General features: G+C 34.5%; 1 protein-coding gene across 1 annotated transcript; it reads right to left on the bottom strand.

Moving 5' to 3' along the window:
- Positions 1-3,987: 3,987 nt before the first annotated feature.
- On the bottom strand, positions 3,988-15,578 carry PPC4 (phosphoenolpyruvate carboxylase 4). The gene is made up of 20 exons (XM_011010471.1): positions 15,283-15,578; positions 14,559-14,722; positions 14,357-14,471; positions 13,971-14,048; positions 13,792-13,860; positions 13,571-13,649; positions 13,355-13,431; positions 13,147-13,242; positions 12,166-12,307; positions 11,009-11,140; positions 10,668-10,741; positions 10,290-10,568; positions 9,134-9,259; positions 8,927-9,028; positions 8,697-8,843; positions 7,151-7,249; positions 6,925-7,013; positions 6,103-6,229; positions 5,811-6,017; positions 3,988-4,956 (listed from the first exon to the last, which is right to left on the bottom strand). The coding sequence occupies exons 1-20, from the start codon at positions 15,436-15,438 to the stop codon at positions 4,129-4,131; spliced, it is 3,186 nt and encodes a 1,061-aa protein (XP_011008773.1). The 5' UTR covers positions 15,439-15,578; the 3' UTR covers positions 3,988-4,128.
- Between the last annotated feature and the right edge of the window lie 7,096 nt (positions 15,579-22,674).

Below are 22,674 nucleotides of genomic sequence, written 5' to 3'. Positions count from 1 at the left end.
AAAACTCTAATGATTCTGTCCACAGGTAAAATTTATTTCGTAATTGAATCCTTGTGCTAGGATTTTTCTAATAGAAATGCTGAGTTACGTACAGATTAATGTAGTTTCTTTCAAATAAAACTGCAATTTGAATATAGTTCACGATCAAATATGGATGGAAATGCTTAGTTGATAACTTTTAAAACTTGTGGACTCACTAGAGATAGATTATTTGAGTCAAAATTTGAGAGAGAGTATATAATTTTCTGGCATTTTTTAGATTTTCTTTTCTTTTTTTATTAAGTCAACACACACACACACATTTGTAGTCGGTTGCTTGTGTTAGGGGTGTAAGAAAGATGAGTTTAATGAAGAGGGACTAATCTAAATATTATTGTAATCAAGATGAGAAATTGAATACGTGACCACAGGCTGGATGCCAGGAGGCTTAGCCGAAACCCTTTGATTGGGCCTTCCTATGTTATTTCACCAAACAAATTTGAAGAAGCTTAATTATAGCCCCATTAATTAATTTGCCAGCTATGCACGATCTCTCCGTCATTCGGATTAGTGGTAATGGTGACGGCCAATAATGGTGCACTATACGAGAATAACAACAACAATGATAATGCATGATTTCATAATTAGTTCTTGAAATTGAAAAGATCAGTCATATATATATATATATATATATATATATATATATATATATATATATTATATATATATATATATTACCAAGGAACAAGGTTATATTAGCGTATCTCTCCGACTTGACAAGGATAATATATATGTTAAATTTGAGGTATTTCTATTCGTTAAGCATATATATATATATATATATATATCAATTTAGTATTGGGAGAGCTGCGAGAAAACTCTTATGAGCTGCCAACTGCCACTATACTAAGCTGACGCCAAATGGCTTTCTATCATTTCTTAGTATTTTTATTCCACGAATCTAATTAATCATGGATGTGATTCAAAATATTGTCTCTCATCAAGTCAGCCTATTATTCATAGTTTTTTACAGGGGTTTTTATTTTTATTTTTATTTTTGTATTTATCGACACTGATGTAAAAGGTATCGAAATTGAAAACTGACCGCAAGATCAAGATATATCCTCCATCAAGAAGACATCAAGCAAAGGACAATAATAAATCCAGATACTGCACTTGTACCCTCAGCAACAAGATTAGCCTTTATCTATCTGCACGATAATGGTGTTGTAATATACAAGAGATATTGTATTGGAGCTTCATTTCATGGTTGGACATGGACATCACTTGCGATCAAGTAAACATATGCTCAGTGTCAATTCAACACAACTTGTGCTGTGGCATTTAGCCAGCTAGTTGAAAATTTATCATGTATGGCCCCCCTTGAGATCTATTATTAGATTTTCCCGTAGGTTGTTACCATTCATATTTGATTGTCCGTTGGACAAATCATTTATTTATTTTTGACTTCCATGATATATCATTTTCCCCAATTCTCAAATCCCCTGTAAAAACTTCCATATATATATAAACAAACTTCAAGATATTACATGAATGGTTTCATATATAATAGACGAGGGAGGTAAAATATATAAATTTATTAAAGTTCTAGATTGATGATATTTAGGAGTTTCGTTTCTTCTTGTAGCGGACTTGATCAGTACTAATGGATGGATGGTCCAACTGTTGAGCTGTGTTGAAGTTTAAATTCGGGCAAGCCTGCTCAAGATTGATCATCAAGGATTTGCATTGTTGGTTAATGGGGTATGTACTTCCTGAGAGAATAACTCAGTAGTAATTAGCGAACCAGAGTTGTCCTGTCACTTCTCACTTTCTCCCAAGAAATAAATGCTTCTCCCTAATTATTCTACAGATTCTGTAGATAATTATCAAGAAGAAGCAGAAGAAGAGGTAGGAGAGGAAGAGGAATTAACTAGAGAAATCAAATCCACTATATGTGTACAATGATGTTGAGTTGACATTGAAAACATGCCCAAATAGGCTCGCATAATTATGTTCCCGACTAGACTTGGATGGTTAGAATTCCTCTAGTACCGTAATATTTATGATATGTTCAGGATTTTATTTTTATTTTTCTGAATGCCAATGGTCAAGTCTCGCACTATAATAGGAAAATGGAACAAGCTAGGTAGCTAGAGTCGGGTGGTATACTTAGCTAGGGTTTGGAATAATTAAGTTAGATGGGCGTGCACTGCAGATAGAAATGAGTTGGATCGATATGCATCTGCACCTAAAAAATGTATATATATATGCTTGGTAATAATTAAGTTAGATGGGCGTGCACTGCAGATAGAAAGATCGATATGCATCTGCACCTAAAAAATGTGTATATATATATATATATATATATGCTTGGTGTTTTTAAAGGAAGTCAGAATCCAATAAAAAGAAATGACATGACCACACTTCAAAAAATTTACGTACAAGACAGTCCGGTGCATGCCTGCATTATGAGTCACAAAAAGTCTAAAAAAAAAATAAAAAAATGTATATATCCCACTAAGCTAAGCGAGAGGGCTCGAATTAAAACCCAAACTAAGCTGGACATCACTCGGAAAAGAAAAAGGAAAGGCTTGAGCCAGCTTCAATTATAGCAAGTTCTACAGATATGTTTGATTGAACCTCACTTCCGTATAACAGCAGCAGCATGGTATCTCTTTTGAAGAACATATAGCATCTTTTTATCTCAAAAGGGAAATGGAGATAAAAGAGGAAACAAATCTGTATCATCAATATGCACGAGACGGGCAATATTTAGATTCAGGACATCTGGTTCCTTACTTTGGTATATATAGTACAGGAATATCATCCGGACGTGTATATAGCATTTTATTAATTAGCAATATGGCATTATTAATTTTAAACACTCTAGCTAGCTGGTTTTTGTACTCTTTGTTCTTGGTCCGTGCCTTCTATATATGATGCCTAATTAATAATCTACGCAGGATCGATGATGCCTCCTGTGATTAAATTGATCCTTCCTCTTCTATATGACAGATATTGTGGTCTCTATAGGAAAGAAATATGACTAAAATGGTCTCTCCCTGCAAGCTATGGTGAGTAGTTTGGTCTCCGGTCATTACTCTTGGTGACCAAATTAGCGTCCGGTGTCGTCTATGGTGTCCAAATTGATCACAATAGAGAAATCTATGATGATTTTCTCGATTAGCATTCTCTGTGGACGAATTTGGTGTTTGCTTGGTGCTTGAATCGTGGAGGATCTATCTAGCTAGGATTGAAGACTTTTGGGAACGTGATAAATTCTTTCGGTTATTTTTTGAATGGGAATAGTTATGAATAATCGTTTCTTTTTCAGGATTAGACTAATTTTTTTCTTTAAAAAAAAAAAAGAAAGAGAGAGAAAAGAACCGCATGTGCCACGTATCAGGGGAAATGGAGGAAGCTTTTTAGACTTCTTATTTCTAGGGATCAAATTGAGAGTTTTAATGAAATTAAAGAGAACCAGGCTCAATATCGGTGATTTTTATAAAGAGATCGACTAAAGTAATCCTCGCGGATATATAATTTTTTTTGAAAAAGAAATTCATAAATTGAGTTTCTATATGCGCAAGAGATAAAACTTACTCCTTTTGATTTTACTTATTTTTTTCTTACCAGCGATTGTCTTTCACTGTCTTGCCTTTCGTAGACGTGCTGGTGAATATCAGCCCTCCTTGACCTTGAGCAACCAAGGAGTTTTCATTACTGAGACCAAGATCATAACGAAGCCAGCCCCCAGCTTCGGCCCAATACCTGCCTTTTTAGGCCTTGTTACAGCTTAGGGGCGTGCTCTTCATGATCACCATTTACAGACGGTTTTTCTCCTATCCGATATCCCCCCCTTCTGACGAAAAAGATTTCAACGAGCTACGCTAGTCTAATAGGAGTTTTATTGATGAATATGAATTGCTTGTGACAGTGACTACGACATGGTTTGCATGATTTCCATAATTTATAAAACTGGTCGAAGAGGATGCGTGATTCGCATTTAAAGAAGTAAAATCCACTTCAGTGTATTATTATTATCTGCATAAATATTTCAAAATGATAGCCCTTTAAAAGGAGAGAACAGGAAAAGGAAACGTACAAAAAGTTTAATTCAGCTGGTTGCACACTCGGTGGTTTTGCTCAACCTGTGTTCCTCATCCCAGCAGCAATACCATTTATAGTAATAAGCAGAGCATCTCTGAGTTTGTGGTTGTCATCATCACTTCTCAACCTCTTTAGAATCTCAACCTGTAACAAATTCATAGGGTTAAGGTATGGTAGCCTGCTCTCGATAAGCCGCCTCAAGCTCCGGTTGTTTTCCGACAACTTCTCATGCCCACTAACCACCAATACACACTTCTCAGTTGTTAAGAGTTCCCTTCTTAATTCAGCACCAAGTTCTCTCCTCTTCTTATCAGATACGAGCACTTCATCATAGTGCTTCGCTATATGAATGTCTGCCTTCCCCAAAATCATCTCTATCAGGTCTATGGTAGATTGGAAGAAAGGCCATTCCTTGTACATTGCTTTCAACTCTTGAGTGTGTCCCTTCTCACAAACACCCTTCAAACCTGCCCCAACTCCTAGCCAGGCTGGAAGAACAAATCTTGTTTGGGTCCACGCAAATACCCATGGAATGGCACGAAGATGTCCGATTCCCGTTGAGCTCTTTCTTCTTGTGGGTCGGCTTCCTATGTTAAGGAAACCAAGCTCAGCTTGTGGAGTAGCCTCCTGAAAGTAGGCAAGAAATTCCGGGTTTTCATATACTGTGCTCCGGTAACTTTGGCAGCTGATTTTTGAAATCTCATCCATGAGATTACGCCATTTTTCTTCTCGAGGTAGCTCTGGGGGTTTTAATGTTGCAAGCAGAACTGCAGTTGTGTATATCTCTAACTGTCTAACAGCTGTGTGTGGCAGCCCGAACTTGGCTTGCACCATTTCTCCTTGCTCAGTTGACCTAAGAGTACCCTGGCAATTGAAAGGACATCACAGGTTTAACATAAGAAGGCGAAGGCTAAATCCTTAATCAACTGACCTGATGCTTAGAAATTAATGAGTCTGCAAGTTCAGATATAAGTCAGAAATAGCAATCAGCAGAACCAAAAATACAAGATACTAGCTAAATACAAATTGCGGTCACGGTAACCGCATCAGTAACAGAATCGATGATTGTGGACTGTAGATTTTAGTGGTTAAAATAATGGCTGTGGCTATTGTTTTTGTGAATCATTTAGCAACTCATGAAAAAATTCCAATTTTACATGTTAATTTGAGAATTTTATTGAATAAACATATAATAACATTTTTAGTGATAAATATAATAACATTTCAATTTTGCAGTGGTTTTACTTTTTCTTCTTTATTTTTTTCTCCTTTTTACCTTTTCTGTGGAGGGAACAGCTTTTCCTATATTTGCCTCCCAAAAACGATTCTTCCTCCTATTTTTTCTTCATTTTTCAGTTAAATACGGCAGATGCTTCATTTCAGCCGCAAATCTGAGCATTAAAGGTTGTGAAAATAACTGTGTTTTTCACAAATAACGGTATAATGCTGTTGATGCTATACAACGACGTTACAGCCATTATAAATGTGAAACACAGTTATCCACACTAATGGTTAAAAACGATAACGTCTAGTGCCGATTTTGTTAAGCAATGGCTGTTTTTTAAAACTATGCTTAGCATGTTCTAGTCTTAAAGATTGAGCATAGCAATAACAGCATTTACAAATTTCAACAGAAAAAAAGAAAATAAAAGGAGAAAATAGCATGTAAACAAACTAATTGATCATTGGCTTCCCTGATGCACATATAGGCAACTCACCATCACTGAACCTGGTGGTTGGGATTGAATGGCAAGATATGTCGGTCCACCACCACGACCGATACTCCCTCCTCGCCCATGGAATAGAGTTACTTTAACTTTATGATCTTTGCATGCTGCCACAACATCCTCTTGGGCTTTGTAAAGTTCCCATGCAGCAGTGAACCGCCCAGCATCTTTACCAGAATCAGAATATCCAACCATCACCTATTCATGAGATGTTTAAGATCAATGAAAGTTTATCAAAAAAATCTAATTAAATCAATTTCGAAATGGCTTTTAAAATGAATACCTCCTGATGCCCGTTATGGTTCTTTACAATGTGCTCTGAGTACCAATCAATTGATAATAATTTCCTGATAACCGAACCAGCCCCTCTAAGATCTTTTGCAGTTTCAAACAATGGAACCACCCGCAGCCTATTACAAGATATGTATAGATCTTGTGAGATTATTTATTGTAAATGCAGTGTAAACTTAACACTAAGCTAAACTTTTTATCTCGTTACCCAAAGTACTATGCCAGAAAGTGTCACAGAACTCTCCATTTTCTCCTACCTATAAATTTAGTTATTTATGAAATGAGCATTAAGAGATCTACCCTCAAACACAGAACCTAACCAAATTGTCAAACCTCAGGTTCAGGAAACTATTAGTAAGCTCACAGCATCATCGAAAAAAAGATCAGCAGTCTTGAAATGCAGAAAGGAAGTTGTTTAGGAAATACTAGTGTATGTTACGAAATATTTCAAATACTCTAAAAAGATCATACCTCAAAAGTTTTCAGTTGTGACGACAATGGGTAAATACTAATGTCACCAAATCACAATTGCATTTGACATACAGTGATACAGTAACAGGACATCACTTTATTTCTAAAAATTGGAAACTATAAGTAAATATGTGGCACAATTTCAAATGTCATGGTAAATAAAAGAATCCCTTCTTTTTAACAAGCATGCTTGCATTTACATGTTACCATTTCAAATAAATTAAATGAAATTTGCTGGTCTTGTTTTCATGCTCTAACCATGCATTCCTATGAACATATGACAATAAACCAGGGAACGCATTTCAAAGATTAATATTGAACATAAAAAGTGGTGTTAACTCACGTTCCTCCAGGACATGGTCTTCCTAGCTCGCCACTAACAGCAAGACGGGCATCTTTTTGTAAAAGCTCCACGGCAAGGACATCGCTCGCCTGCCAAAAAAGAAGTTCAAGACAATGTTAATGTTTATTATACAAGAACTACAATCACATATTCTGCTATTAATGACAGTAATCTTATCTCAGACTAACAAAAAAATAAATGACTAGGTAGCTGCATCTAGTCGTACATTGGATGCCATTGAGATCACATATGCTCCAAGTGAATCACTCCCTAGCTCAGCAGCAACACGGAATGTATCCAAGACTTCTTTAACATCAGGAGCAACCTGCCAAAAGCCAAATTAAGAGAAAGCATCCACACACAAAAAGCAAAAGACAGACAAAGAAAACATGAATAAAATGCACACATTGCAATGCTGTCCAGGAAGAACATATCATTTTCTCAAGTGAACAAAAGGTAATGAATTCTATGGTGATTTCAATTACTTGGCAGATGCTTTAAACAATCCAACCACATTGACAAACTCCAACGCAATCAGGAATTACAATAATGTCACTGCAAAATTATCAAGGATCTGAGAGTTTTACTATATATTTCTACAAAAAAATGGCAAAGAAAGCCAAAACATAAGAATGCATTATTTTCTCCAAGAAATGAGTTACAATGGCATTTTTCCCATACAGCTTTTAAGATCATACATATTTCGCCAAAGGGATTTAATATCACCACAATAATCAAATTAGAAATTAATGTTTGTTCACAAGAGCAAACTTAAGATTTTCCTTCACGGCTTTTAGGTTTCACCCTGTCTCATGCATTTGTGTCCAGTGAATGCACATAAATGTTTGGGATAGATCTATTTTTACAGTAACATGTGTTGTCACTTTTATCTTTCATTAAACTATACCTGCAGATTTTATGAACAAAGCCCATGCTAGTCTTAAGCAGGGAACAAATTTGTAAGTCTTTTCACAAATTTGTTTCTAATAGATTAGCAATTGCTTCGGGATTTATATTATTTTTAACTTTTTACATGCTTGTGCATTAAAAGATTTCAGTTTGATTATGTTCAATTTACAAATGAAGGAGATCAGAAAAGATGATTTCTCCCTTGTGAAAGAAGACATGAAACACAAATGCAAGTGTCATCACATTTAGTTAATTGTAAACAAATCAAAAGGCAGAAAGTGGTTACTCAAAAAGACTTTAACAAGAAAGTAATACAAACAGCAGTCAATGAATGTCATGTGATTCCAACCTTTCATCCTGCTTGACCGCATTATTGATCCCAGAAAAATATTGCACAATTAGCAGAATTATCACTAAGGAAACCGCCCCCCAACCCCAAAAAAATAAACATATCCCCATGCTGCTTTTATACCTCAAAACTGAGGCATAGAGTGATTCAAGTATGCATAATTCCAAATATTAAAAACAACGAAAAAACATTGTTTATTCTATTATTGTCATCCTTTCTCTTTCCAATAGAAAAGTTAAAAAAGATAAGCTTTCCTCGTCACATTATTACAAGACAAGTTTCAAAAAGACCATTATTCAGTTATGGTCCATCAAAATAGGATCCTAGAGAACAATAGACACCCTTCTGCATTTTGCATTGAGTGGTTGCTCTTTGGCCTCAAGCTGACAACCTATACATTAATCCCAACAGACCTACCACTTAATATTTGCAGTAGATTATGCCCACTAAAATTATTGCTAAGGGTTTGATGCTCAGGATCAATGGTCGCTGAAATGCTGTCTAAACACATTACCTGAATGGTGGGAGGCACCAGTGGCCTCTTGCTTTTGAGCTCTCTTGTTAGGAATTCCAGTTTCTTTTCTTCATCCCACTCACTATATGTTCCCATATCCAAATATTTGGTGATTGCATCCAGTGCTTCAGAATGTCTACCAGATTCCTGTTGCATTCCAAAAGTCCAGTTAAATCATATTACATGAGCACATTGTTACCTTACAACCTATAACCCGAACCAAGGCCCACCTGACGCAAGTCAAGCTTCATTAATCCCATTCCAAAAGTCGCAACTCTTCTTATCAGGTCAACCAGCCGGCCATCTGCAAGCACCCCAGCTCCACAAGATTGCTACAAAATAAGATTGATGAAAAATACACAGGTAAAGCAAGAACTATTTTTAATCTTTTCTGTGAGCTAGGGCCTAGGTTGGTATAAGAATGCAGAAGATAATACCAGAGACTCGTAGCATAGAAGCAGTGGTTCCAACAGTTGGTCTGTTGTCTCATAGTAGTCCCAAGGCTCATGTTCACAGGGAAGATCCTCAAGAAGAAGTTCCAGACGTCTTCTAGCTTTCATAAGCTGAAATCACCAGGCATAGCAAACTGATATTTATCATCTTATAGAAAAATACAAAAGACTGAATTATTTTTAAAAAACAGAAACCTTACCCTGTGTTAACAATGGTAAGAGACCTTAGCAGATTAAAGAGAATCACAGCCAAAGTCATTGGAACATAAAAAATAAACCCATGAATAAATTGCGTAACAATTATATGGCACCTCCTTTATCCATAAGCTCCTTCTTCAATGAAAGTGTTTTGATTAGGAGCTATTTCATACTGACCCCACAATTCACCTAACGCTAGTAATCGCATCAAACATCAATAACACAGTTATGGATGCCAACCTTCCTCAAAGAAAGTACTTTGATTAGGAGGTCTTTCATACTGACCCCACAATTCACCTAACACTAGTAGTCGCATCATACATCAATAACACAATTATGGATGCCAAATTGTCATGTCCTTTACTTGGATGATTTCGAATTTTGCAGTAATTATTTTTCAAAAGCCTGCCTGCCCTGTTCTCTACCTAATCATCTATCCCTACATCCTCAAAGTTGTCTCGTACTTTAATAATATGAGAAACTCCATTTGAGAATGATTTTCCATCAAGCATTTTTAACATGAATTATGGAGTAAAGTTTATGCTATTAATTTCACAAGGTTGATTCAGGACAATCTTACAGGAAATATTTGCACTACGAAGGAATATCTTCATTAATCTATTTCTTATAATCAACACAATTGCACCAACATTCCCTCCTCCATACTAACTTATGCTGTTTATTCTTAACAAAATTTGACTTCAAGCTATTGACTGCATAGAGGACATGGGACATTGCCTAAAATTTCAAATAGGGCTCCACTGCCCTTTTTTCTTTAGCTGTAATATATGACTGCTGTTCACAACAACAGAACACATTCATTCAACAAGACACTGGATTTGGATTTTTGTTTTACATTCTCCTCATGTTATGTGTTTTGCTGTTCTACATGTACTGCACTTCAAGCATTTGACAAATTTGAAGCAGCAAAAAGTAGCAATACCTTATCTTTCACGTGGCCAAGAACAATTCTATAAGGAGCGATTCCAGGACGTTCAGGTGGGCTTGGCTCTAGAAGCTTCTGGAAGCTGGATCTTCCTATCTTAGATTCTGCAAAACGTTCTCTCTGAGCAAGGAGTTGACTGGAGGTGAAAGATCCACGTGGACTTGGAGCTGATTGATGGCCGTTAGAATTAGCAATGCTTCCATTAGCAATTGATTTGCTAGAACCATGACCAGACTTGTGGAATGAAGATTCTGAACTTGAAGAAACCTGAACATCCTGTAAAGAAACAAAAAGAAAAAGAAACACTATTTTGGTTAAAAATACTATTAAAAATGAAACATCTATACAAAATTGCTACTGGAGGACTGAGTTTACCTGGCGACTCAATGGCATGTAATCGGTCCCTGGAAGTTCTAGTTTGGGATGTGAACCACCATCATCACCACATTCTACATGAAGAGATAAATTGAAGAAGTTATGAACTTTTGTTATTGATAGTTGAACATTACAACTGGTAGATTCTTTTATGCCCCTGCTCTTTGAATGGAATTGAAATGTATAGAGACTTGACTAGGTTATCACTCTAAGAAAAAAGTGACAATAGCAATCAAATCTCTAGTGAATAAAAAGGGACTTGGGATAGGATGTCACTGTTATGGATATTGCAGGAACAGCATAATTATAAATGATTAGTGAGACCTGTTTTTCTTTTTTACCAGTGCAGGCAGGAAGATCAGCTCTAGCTGGAAGTTGTGTGGGAAGTGGTGGAGCTTGCTGGCCATGAAGCTTTGTTTGATTTCTGCTTGTGGGTTGATTCCAACTCTCATGCCGATCCTCTGGTGAAGTTTCTGCATACAATATTCACCAACCGTCATACATTATAAGCAGAACAAAACACCTGCAAATCATCGCCATAAATATCATGTGACATGAACCATGCATGATTAACATGGAAAACTTGTTTTTATCAATTTTTTGTTTATCTCTCTCTCTCTCTCTCACACACACACACACACATATGAACAGTATTTATTACTAATCACAAGCCTGGATACAAACTCCCAACCTGACAAGGGCACTACTCTATACCAAGTTTCTGTCAAAACTGCTTAGAAACTCTACCACCAAGTTTGACTGGGGACTTCAAAAAATCAACAGTCATTTTCCAGGTGTATTTATCCTCTCCAAGACAGTAATTGCGCCAAGAGATAATGAAAAAACACATTTTGTCATTGCAAAAGCTAACAATTCAATGGAACCATAAAAGCAAGTTCTATGTAAATTGGAGACGATCACAGAAAAGCAGAAAAATTTCCATGAGTCATCATACCAAATAACCATATCGTGAGAAAAGGAAGATGTGGAAGAAAAATTTTCAAATTTGACAACACAGCACTGGAACCAAATCCAATCCGATATTAAAACAAAAGAAAATCATAGAAAGAATGAAAGGGAAAGTAAGGAAGCAACTTGACAGTTTGTCTTTCTGCACAAGGAACACCACCAACTTAAACTAACTCAGATGATGATATACTCTCTCACCAATAACTTGACCAAGTAACTTAAAGTAACACCAGCTTCTATTACTCACTGAAATTCAAAAGATGATTCAGTTGACCATTTTCTCTCACTTCACATATCAAACCTTAAAAAAAATTGTTCAAGATAAAATAATCTGAAAAGCTTACTAAATTACCATTACTTCAACTCAACAGTCCACCTAACAATTACCAGTCAAGTTATCAGGGCAGACCCTCTTAGTTATCTAATTAGGCAGCTGCTTCTCTGATTGTCCACAAAGGAATTCTTTTACATAATTTAAAGTGAATTGCTCCAGACCTTAAAAAAGTTTAGATATTCCAATGAACCAAACCTCGCTCTAGAATTTCATGAGCCTCTCTTGACAACTTATCACTGCAGCGAGTCATGGACAGTTCAAATCTGAGACTATCAACTTCTCTAATGTAAAGGTCAATAGCCATCCACCTTGATAAGAGAGAGACATCTCGTGTTACCTGGAACAATGAAAACAACATCTCTTAGCAACTTTACATACCTAAGAAAAATAGGACAGCATGAAAGGAAAGTTAGGAATTCTCCTATTGCCACTCCAGCATGTGTGCAGAACCGGACTTTCTCCCATTAAGAAGATGAAGTGCTACTAAAAATTGGTAGAGTGCTAATTAGCCACATCCAAAATCAGTCCTTGTAAATTACTTATGCAAAGATAAAATAGTTGCCTGCATAAATATACAATCTGAATTCTGAGAAAAATCAATAAAGTATTCAAACAAGAAAATCCTCTGGGGCCCAGAAAAATAATGCAACCTTCAATTTTAATAGTATTTGCTTGTCAATGCAAAGGTCATTTCAAAGTGTGGATTTAGTCATGTGACAATTTAAATCAAGAAACTGTTTTGTGAGAACTCTGAAGGGAAGATGCTAATGAACAACGAGGACAATGATAAGATGCAAAAATAACCACCACACAATTTTAATGGCACAAAAATTAATGGCTTTTTAAGCAAAGCCATGATACTGTTAATTTTTTGCAGCCTTTTCCAAAAAAAAATGGATCTTAGGCATTCATCAGGACAGCTAATTGTAACTGAAAAGAAGCGGCAGCAACTTCCTTTTTCATTTCTGTTCTGAGGAAAATATACGCCTTTCCTAAAAAGATATTGCCAAGCTACAATATGATTTTAGGGCTCATTCTTTGCATGTTCCTATCAGCTAAATTAATGATCAAACTTCTATCATACAGATCCCATGAGTGAAATAGTTTCTCCAATTATATTAGTTTATTCTAAATTAAAGACCAGAGAACCATATTAGACAAATTTAAAAGGCTCACCTTTGCTGTTACATTTGGATTTCCATCTCTATCACCCCCCATCCAAGACCCAAATTTTATTGGTGTGCAAGTTAATGGAAGTGGCTTTCCTGTATGCTAAGGGCAAAAGAAACACAACAGTCAAAACAACATACAAAAACTTAACAGCGAGAAAGCCAACCAATTTCTCACATTCATTTCAAGAAACCACCATCAAGTGACAACAAACCTTCTTTAGTGCATTACTGACACGTCGTAAAAAATGAGGTACCGCTTTCCATAGAGACTGCTCCACAATGTGCAAGCCTGAGATATCAAAATAATAATCCCATCAGGTATCAGAAACAGAAACCTCCAAAGAACCCAAAGCAACTGATTTCAATCAGGGAAAAAGGGGGGAAAGAAGGAAGAGGAGAGTTGAGATTTATCAAGTAAATTGACTTGCCAGCCCTGGCTTCATCTACTGGTGTGGGTTTGCGGCGCCTAAGCTCATCTGTCTGCCATATTGAAGTAATCTCTCTTACCTACGAAAGCAAGAATAATATGAACCACAAAAAAGAAGAAGAAGAAGAAGCAGAAAGAAAAATAATTTTACACTTGATCATTATTCCCACACTTTATGGTTGTGTGGCTCTTAAGCATAATTGTTGAGGTCTGGAACTTTACCAAATCTTCAATAAGGATTTCTCTATCTTCCTGTGTAAGATCAGGTCGATCGTTGTATTCTAAAAGATGCTGCAAAGAGAGCAAGTTCACATCCCAAGGTTAACAGTTGACACTGTCACAATATCTAAGATTATCATTTTTCAACATAATAATCAGTGTCAAATTCTTTAGCAACTTACAGCAATTCTAACATGCTTATATTGCAAAGTACGGCGATTAATTTGAGTGGGATGTGCAGTAAGAACAATTTCAACCTCCTGAACAAGATTTGGACAAGAAAACAATATAGGTAACTGTTAGCAAATACTAAACAACTCACATTAAAAAATTGCAACTACATAAAACTGATATGCTCCGTTTAGCTGTTAAGAAATTCAGGGAAATAAAAGAATTCACAATTATGGCAGTAGCTATAAGTCCTCATAGACCATGCAAGAAAAGCTCCACCAAATGAAGCCTATAAAATTCTTTTGGCTGAGTTGATGTGTCCCTGAATTTTTCAGAAGCCCCGGCAACAGAAAACTGTTTGGGAAAACTCAAAAGAAAAATACCAGCACAAACAAACCTGCATGCACACAGAGGCATAAAGTTCATCACCCGATTTCCCACCGTGCAACAGCTGATTAAAGACTTCATCACAAGATTTTGATAGAATCGCCAAATTCCTTGTCTTACGTACCCTGCGTAAGAGGAATACATTGCCCAGTGTCAATATGCTTGATTTCAAAAGTTTTCTGAAACTAAAATCATGAAAAGCAATTAATTACCTGTGATGGGTCTCAGCAATTCCCATCAAATTAAGATAGTGGCTAAAAGCACGAGCAAGTGTCAATGCTTCCTCTAATGTCATTTTTGATATCTCTGACGCGAGCTGCTTCTCCAGCAACTCGGCAGTGTCTTCAATTCCCGCCATTCTCAAATTACAAGCACTCTTCACCCACGAAACAAAAACTCTTCTCTTAATATTTTCCTCTCAATAATCTGAATATTAATTATGAAAATACAGCTGTAAAAAATAAAATTCATTGATTCTTCTTTTCATCCCGGTCCACAACAGATATGAGACCAAAGTAAGCAAAAATGTATAAGATAAATTCATAATTCAAAAAAAAAAAAGCAATAACCAACTAGCAAGTATGTAAAGGAACATTTTTTTTTTTCCTTAGATTACCGTTCACGGTATAAAATAAAAAACGCTTTGGACGTAATAAGAAATAAATAAATAATCACCGAAAGAATATTCATCAGGAAGTAAGCAATCACAAATAACAACAGCGACTAATTTCGCCTACTCTGCTTTCTCCGCAACCAAACAAGACCATGCAAAAACGAAACAGGCGAAAATAGCATCAATGATGACAACATTCGCACACCAAAAAATAATAAAGCGAACACAAAAAAATATAAAAAAGGAAAAAATTCAAAACGATCTTAAAGTTAATAGTCATCGCTGACGTACAGTAACTAAAGAAAGAAGGAGAAGGAGAAGACCTGAGCGAGAGTGAGGTTGCGTTCAAGTTTGTCGACGAATTCAGTACCAACTTCTCTCTGCAACACATCGTTTAATAAATTTTTAAGCAGTTTACAGTAATCATCAAATCCTTGGAAGGAGATTTCCTCGGCTATATCGTCTGTTATGTCCGTCATTTTGAGCAAAACCAAACAAAATAAAAAAGTGTAAACGGAAAGGAGGAGAGAGGGAGATTTAAAGAGGGAAGAGCATAGACAGTAGAGTGTGCGAACAGGAGGAGGAGAGGGAATAGTGGAGAGTTTTCAGAGAGAGAGTCCTTGTTTTCTTCTCTTTTGTGTACCAATTTTCCGTTTATGTGGTGGGGCCTATTCTTCCTCCGGTAGGACCTGAGTTTTTATGGCACGTGGATTTCATTCAGCGAAATATGGCCGGTCACTTCTTCTTTTGTTTTTTTTTCCCCGTTCTGCCTGCCTTGTGAAACTTCGGTTTTTACTTTTGAATTTGGGCAGCCTTGGAATAGATTGGTGCGTTGGCTTCGAAACTTAGTTTTTTTTTTTTCAATTGTGTCCTGAATGTGTTGGAAAATTCTCAATTAGGTACTAGCATCCAAATATTTTAAGGTTTTTCATCTATATTAACTATTTTTCGCAATAAGATAAGTTAATTTTTATAGATAGTTTAAACCTTTTCTGCTGATAATTGACATTGATTTGAGACAGAAGGACTTGATTGAATATTTATCATAGGATGGCAATCTAATTGAAAAAACGTAGACTCTGGACAGTTGAGAGATGGGTAAAATAGAATGGGGACTAATATGAGATTACCACATTGCTTGTAAGACGCGGTCAAGTGACAGGTAGTGACAGATAAATGGATTAACCCGTTTGTTTTCCTGTTTTGAAGATATTTTTGAAAAAAAAATAAAAATTATATATTTTTAAATTAATTTTTTTTATTTTTTTAATTATGTTAATATGTTAATATTAAAAATAAATTTTAAAAATAAAAAAATATTTTCTTAATATATTTTTAAATAAAAATTATTTTTAAAAATAATTATTATTCAAGAGCTTTTGAGATTAGAAATTTAGGCACAGTTTAGGAACGTGATGTAAACAATATTTTTAAAAAATTTAAAATATTTTTTATTAGAATTTAATGTATATTTTGGATTATTTTAATATATTAATATTAAAAATAATTTTTTAAAATAAAATAATTTAAAAAATAATCATATTATTAGATAGATTCTTAAAAGATTACTTTTTGAATAAAAAAGTTCGAATTCTTGCACAGTTGATGTCATCTAAATTTGGATAGTATAATATCCAAGCTAAATTATTTACTTTAACTTGCTAGTGAATATCAGAGGACGTGATAACTTGACCTTCCTGTAGAAGTCTGTGCTTTGAATCCACCACGACAGTCCTCATGATGCATTAAAAAACAAAGCATGGATACAGCCCTGTTATATCATCCACATGTCTATCCTTTCACAACCCAGATCTCATGCTGAACGAGGCCTGCTACATGTGTGTCGATCCATTTGATGTGAGTTCGAATCCATGCCTGATCGAGTAAAAATAACTTGAATTGACAAATAATTAATTAAATTAATTTCATGACTGATCGAGCATGTGTAAACATTAAACTTCCAAGGGGAAAATAAGGAAACTCGTTGTTATTTTTATAGGATGCCGTTTTTTATGTGGCATAATGTTGTGCTCGGTGTTTTAGCGATAGCATATTAATAGACACGAGACCGTGATATGTTGCAGGTATGCCCAGAATTTATTCAGCGTTAAGAAAAGATGTTGGGGCACGGTAACTGTTTGAAAAAAATTGACATTGTGTTATTAATTTGATTGAGTTTAATATACTCAATTAATTTAAATAATATAAATAAAAATTAATAAAAATACTAACAATATAAAAATATTTTAAAAAAATAAAATCAAACTTATCTGAATTAGTATGAAAAATTAATAATCTAATCATAATATTAAAATAACTTTATCATAAACAAACTTCACAAAATTATGAAGGTGTATGAACGGGTTAACCACATGGCCCCGTAAAAAAGAAATGAACAGTAAAAATATAAAAATTAATTTTTAATAAATTAAATATTAATTAAAAAAATTAAAAAAATAATAATTTTAAAAAATTAGAATCTCATGTTAACTTTCTAAAATTATAATCCTAGTAATGAATCTAAGACCAATAACATAAAAAGCAAATATTATGAATCTAAGATTAATAACATAAAAAGCAAATATTGAAAAACAATAAAGTATAATTACAAATTAATAATATATCAGGGATGAAATTAAAAAAAAAATCCTAAACAAAATAAATAATTTTTTTTTAAATATGGACTAAAATTAATAAAAAAAATAATTATAAATAAAATATTGAATAGTAAAATCGAAAACAAAATCCAATTAAAAAACAAATAAAGGAATGAGGAATGAGTTTGATATTAAAATGAGATCAAATTAAATTTTGAATAATAAAATTTAAAAAAATTACTAAAAAATTTATAACAAAATTAATAATTATTAAATTAAATAAAAAAACAAATGAAATAACACGTGTATTCCCTAACAAGGAAAAAAGAGGGGGGGGAAATCACTGGATTTCAACCACTGCTGTGATTGTCACATGCTTGGTCTCGTTAGAAAAAAATAGACTAGTTATTTACAATGCCGCTCGGGAAGGCAACATCTGGATAAAGCGCAAAGCAGCATCTGTGCCTTGCACGCTCCATCATTCTTTTATTAATTAATACTAAAATTATTAAAATACTAAATCACCTTGATCTAGCGTATTAAAATACAAAAAAAAAAACTATTTAGATGGTGGTCAAATGGTAAAAACTTGGGACTAAGTGGTTTGTTCCCTCTATGGTCTCAGATTCGAGTCCTTGGTTGCTCATATGATGGCCACTGGAGACTTACATGGTCGTTAACTTCAGGGCCCGTGGGACTAGTCATGATGCGCGCAAGCTGGGCCAGACATTCACGTTAATCTAAAAAAATACCAAAAAAAACATCTTGAAAAGACACAAATGTCTTTGATTGCAATGTTTTTTTGTTTCTAAGCACGTGTGTATCATTGTAATAGTCATTAAAAATATTAAAAGATTAAATTGACCCAATTCATTTATCAATTAAAAATATAAAAAATACGCAACTATCCATGGTGTTAGTTTATTTATATTGATTGTTTACTTGCAAGAGTACAAAGAATCTTTACACTATTCAAAAAAAAGTACAAATGTCATATTAACCGTTTAACTTTTAAATAAATATAATTTTTATATTATGCTCATGAAATATTAAAAGACAGAGTTATCATAAACAGTTGTAGAATCAACAAGGATTTTTATTATTGCAGGACATGAAATATTAAAATATGATTTTTATATTTTGCTAGTAATAATAACATGTTGGTAGTTCGGCGCAACATCTCAGGCCCACGCTAGAGAAAATGACAACTAATTGTCTGATCATGCCTCTTAAACATTGGACGAGTAGCAAATGGCGTGATTGATAAGGTGGGGGGAGGGATTTGAAAATTAGAAGCGTCCAAGTTGTTCCGATCACTTCACTCTTGATTTTTCCAAAGTATGAAAAGCAATGGCTTGATAACTGTATATCAGCCTGTCCGTGGTCGAGTCGGACAGGCTAAACTGAACAAGTAATCATGTCGCGATGATTTTTCTTCACATGATTCTATTTCTCTGTCAAGAGAGTTGTAGCTAAAATATCATTTTGCTAAAAAAAATAGATTTTTTAAAAAAATTATTTTTTAATTATTTGAATGCACTGATAAAATTAATTTTAAAAAATAAAAAATATCATCTTAATATATTTTATAACAAATAGAGTAGACAACACAAGTTAAAAAGAACTCGCACTTGTAGCGAGCTTCAGCACTCTCGGGGTACATTTTCTGAACTACCGAGTTTCGTGGTTATTAATTGCTTGAGTTTAATTGCTGGAAATGAATGTAACCCTTTTTCTTTTCCTTTTTTCAATCAATTGATGTAGCTAATCAGGCGTACCAAGGAGCTTAATTTTAGCATTGGGTCTTTATTTTTTATTTTATTTTTCTTTTATGGTTGATTGATCTCGATTTGTCAGTATGGTTCATTTTCTCCATGGTGTCTGAAATCTGCAACAACTCTTCAGAACAACGGGCCCTAAACTCCAGAAGTTGTGCTTATTTAGGCCGAGAGCTATGAATGCAATCAATACTTTTGCATGTGAAGTTGGGCCCTTGAGGCCCAAAGGTAGCTACAGGGAGCATGCTGTTGCCATTAAAAAGCCATCATGGCAATATTCCTTCTTTAATTGCCGAGGTGGTATTCTAGACTCAAGCCTCCATTACAATCCCAAGGTGTTTGGTTCCACTGAGTTTATTTCCCAGATCGTTCCCTGAAGTTTGAATGAAAGCAATTGCCAAGCCCTTGAATGTTCTAGGTGTCTCAACTCTCAACTCTCAACAGCCTTGTAAACTCAACTCCAGAAAATCGTAACCGGCCCAAAAAAATCTCAGTTATCAAATTTTTCAACACTGTTATTAAATTTGGTGCAATAATTTAAATTTAGAAAATTTCAATCTAACTATTTGATTTGATTATTCTGGATTTTAAATAAAATGGTGTGAAATTGTTTGCCATAACCTTGTTAATTAGATAGGTCTGAATAAAAACATATTAAAAAAAAAATTAAGTTAACCCCAATTAAGTTGTTAAATTTATGACTTGAATTTTATCTAAATGAATTAATTTTTATATTTTACTATATAATAAAAATAAAATAAAAAAACCCAACAAAAATCCTCATAAACTGTTACAATAAAGTATGAGATGTCACCGCTAACTCACAAGGCTTGTATTTTTTTACTTTTTTTGAAAAGAGTATAACATGATACAAAATATTGGCATTGCTAGCGTTCGAACTCGCAATCTTCAGACTCAAAAATCACACACCAACCAACAGAATTACAATAATTTGTTAATTGTTAATAAAAACACTGCCAAAAACCTACCAAACCAGGACTGCGTACAGTGTTGGTGAAAGCAACCTTGCAACCATCAGTTTTACACGTGATAATCTGATTTTTGCACGTCAAGAAGCACTGGTGTTCTACTTTTTACTGGACATATTTAAGGATAGCTGTGATGGTGAAGTACTTGTTTTTCATGATTTACTGTGTTTGAAATATGGGATCAATGTCTAAAAATTATTGTAAATGTATTGTATCAATGTAAAGGAATGCGTTTTTAAAATTATTTGAGGTAAGGATTTAGTGTAAATTAATATACAAGCTAATCCAAGAATACTTGTAAAGTAAAAATAGAACTTTCATTCGACATTTTTTTCATGAGTTTTAATATGGTTTGCTATGTCTTTCTTGAAAAATGCTGTTTAATACTGTGTGAAACCGAAGATCCCAGCAATGAAGTTTTTGTTCGTGTTGTTTATTTCATACCCTCCTCTTCAATTTACTAGTGAACTCTGGATAACAAATCAAATTAATGGCTTCCATTTTTCATGGACTGGGAGGACCAAGATACTTAAATAACAACGTCAAACAAGTTTCAGTACCCATCTTGCAATACCCTGTCAGCTGGTTCTCCACAATCCTTTTCTCAATTGGCTTCAATACTATCCTCCATCAAGCTCTGGTGACCGAAACTTTTTCAAGAAACAAGTGAACGGGGGTGGGTTCAAGGTAGAAAGCAAGAGGGTTGCTCATTTGAGACCCATAAATTACACCATGGAAAAGAAGGTTGCAAGTGTGGAGGCCACCGTACCCAGAGTTGGTGTGGTTGTGTCTGTGCTGTTGGGCCGCCTGCGCGCCAACATTTGTGACTCTGCTTTTGCTCTCCCTGGTGGCCACCTCGAGTTTGGTAGGTCTTTCCATCAGTAATATAATTTTTCAAGGCATTCATATCTTATATTCGTTCAAAAACTGGCAAACTAATTCACAAATACTAAGTGAAAAATCATCTAATTAGCTCATCTTTTAGGTCTTGATGAAATGCTAAGAGTACTTCACATTGCAATCCATCAATACATCTTTTTACATCGAGAATATCAAGGCATCTTGTTCTTGGAACATGTTCAGCAATAAAATCATTTACACTATCAATTTGTATGGTTTAATTAATTTAAAGTGAGAGCTTTGAAGCGTGTGCTGTAAGAGAAGTGGAGGAAACATATATGTTTGGGTATCAACAACATAGAGATCCTTAAAGGTACCAACAACCTTCTCCATAAAAAACCAAAGTCGTCACATTATATTATAATTCTTTTGTGAGCAGTCCTGGCCAATTGCCTCAAAATATTGAGCCTAACAAGTGTGATGGTTGGGATTGGTACGAATAAGACAGCCTCCCTAAGCCATTGTTTTGGCCATTAGGAAAGTTGTTGCAAGATGGCTTCAATTCGTTACCGATTGGATAGCTTTCATTAGAGACACACTCACTTGCTATTGGCTTGAGTATTTGGATTTGGATTTGAGTCCTCTTGCATTTGTCATATAGTAATTCAACTGTATCAAGAAAAATTGTTGAAAATATGTATCAAGAAAAATTAATGTTTTTCGATAATTTTAATATACTAATATAAAAAATTAAAAAATATTTTAAAGCCTTTCAAAATAAAAAATACTATGCATCACAATATAAATACATTAAAAAAAACCAATAGCATTGATGGAAATTGGTGAAAACTTCTTTGAAACAAGGCTACTAAAAATTAAAGCCATTTCTTCCTGCCAATTGGAGTTTCATCTATCATAAATCTACTAGTATAGCTGAACTCAGATTTCAGATCAAACTCAAAACGAGGGACTACCATTTATGTTTCTTAAGAACGGTTAGTGCTGGATATGCAGTCCTGTGCACTGTGAAAGTACTTGACATGTTTCAGGGGTTGCAGATTATGCTAAATGATTCTATTTTCCAATATTTGTTTTTGATGGTGAAGTTAGACTGTTTAGTTGCATAAACTTTTGATAATTCAGTGCAGACTGTTAGATGGATTCAAGAAATTTCAATAATGTCAATACTTGAAGTTTTTTTTTCTTTCCTGGTTTCTCACATATTTGTATTCTCTTTATGCAGCCGTTTTCAGTTTAAGTTTTTTTTTTTTTTTGTCACTGTTAAAGAAAATTAGAATGGACTAGGTTTGAAATTTCATATGTCATTTAAGTTTCGCATGTGCTATGTTTCTCCTGTCCCGTACTAGAAAAGTAATATCAGTTGCAATTTATATCAATGCTCCTTGTTGCTTGGTTCAGTGCTCATCCACCATGTTCAACGTTTAATCAGATTTAGAAGGTGGGGTTTAACAAAATATATATATATATATATATATATATATATATATAAG

This window comes from Populus euphratica, unplaced genomic scaffold (assembly GCF_000495115.2).
Source record: "Populus euphratica unplaced genomic scaffold, PopEup_1.0 scaffold5.1, whole genome shotgun sequence".
Taxonomy (NCBI): Eukaryota; Viridiplantae; Streptophyta; class Magnoliopsida; order Malpighiales; family Salicaceae; genus Populus; species Populus euphratica.
Note: the sequence above shows the minus strand (reverse complement) of the source record. Positions and strands in the feature narration are given on the sequence as shown.

Bases quoted from the DNA above. Each gene is read 5' to 3' on its own strand.
- PPC4 (XM_011010471.1), bottom strand. From the start codon at position 15,438: ATGACGGACATAACAGACGATATAGCCGAGGAAATCTCCTTCCAAGGA. The intron at 7,250-8,696 runs GTAATGTGTTTA...GGCTTTTGGCAG, and splicing joins TGGTGCCTCCCACCATTCAG to GTTGCTCCTGATGTTAAAGA. The intron at 6,230-6,924 runs GTGAGTTAACAC...ATCTTGTAATAG, and splicing joins AGACCATGTCCTGGAGGAAC to GCTGCGGGTGGTTCCATTGT.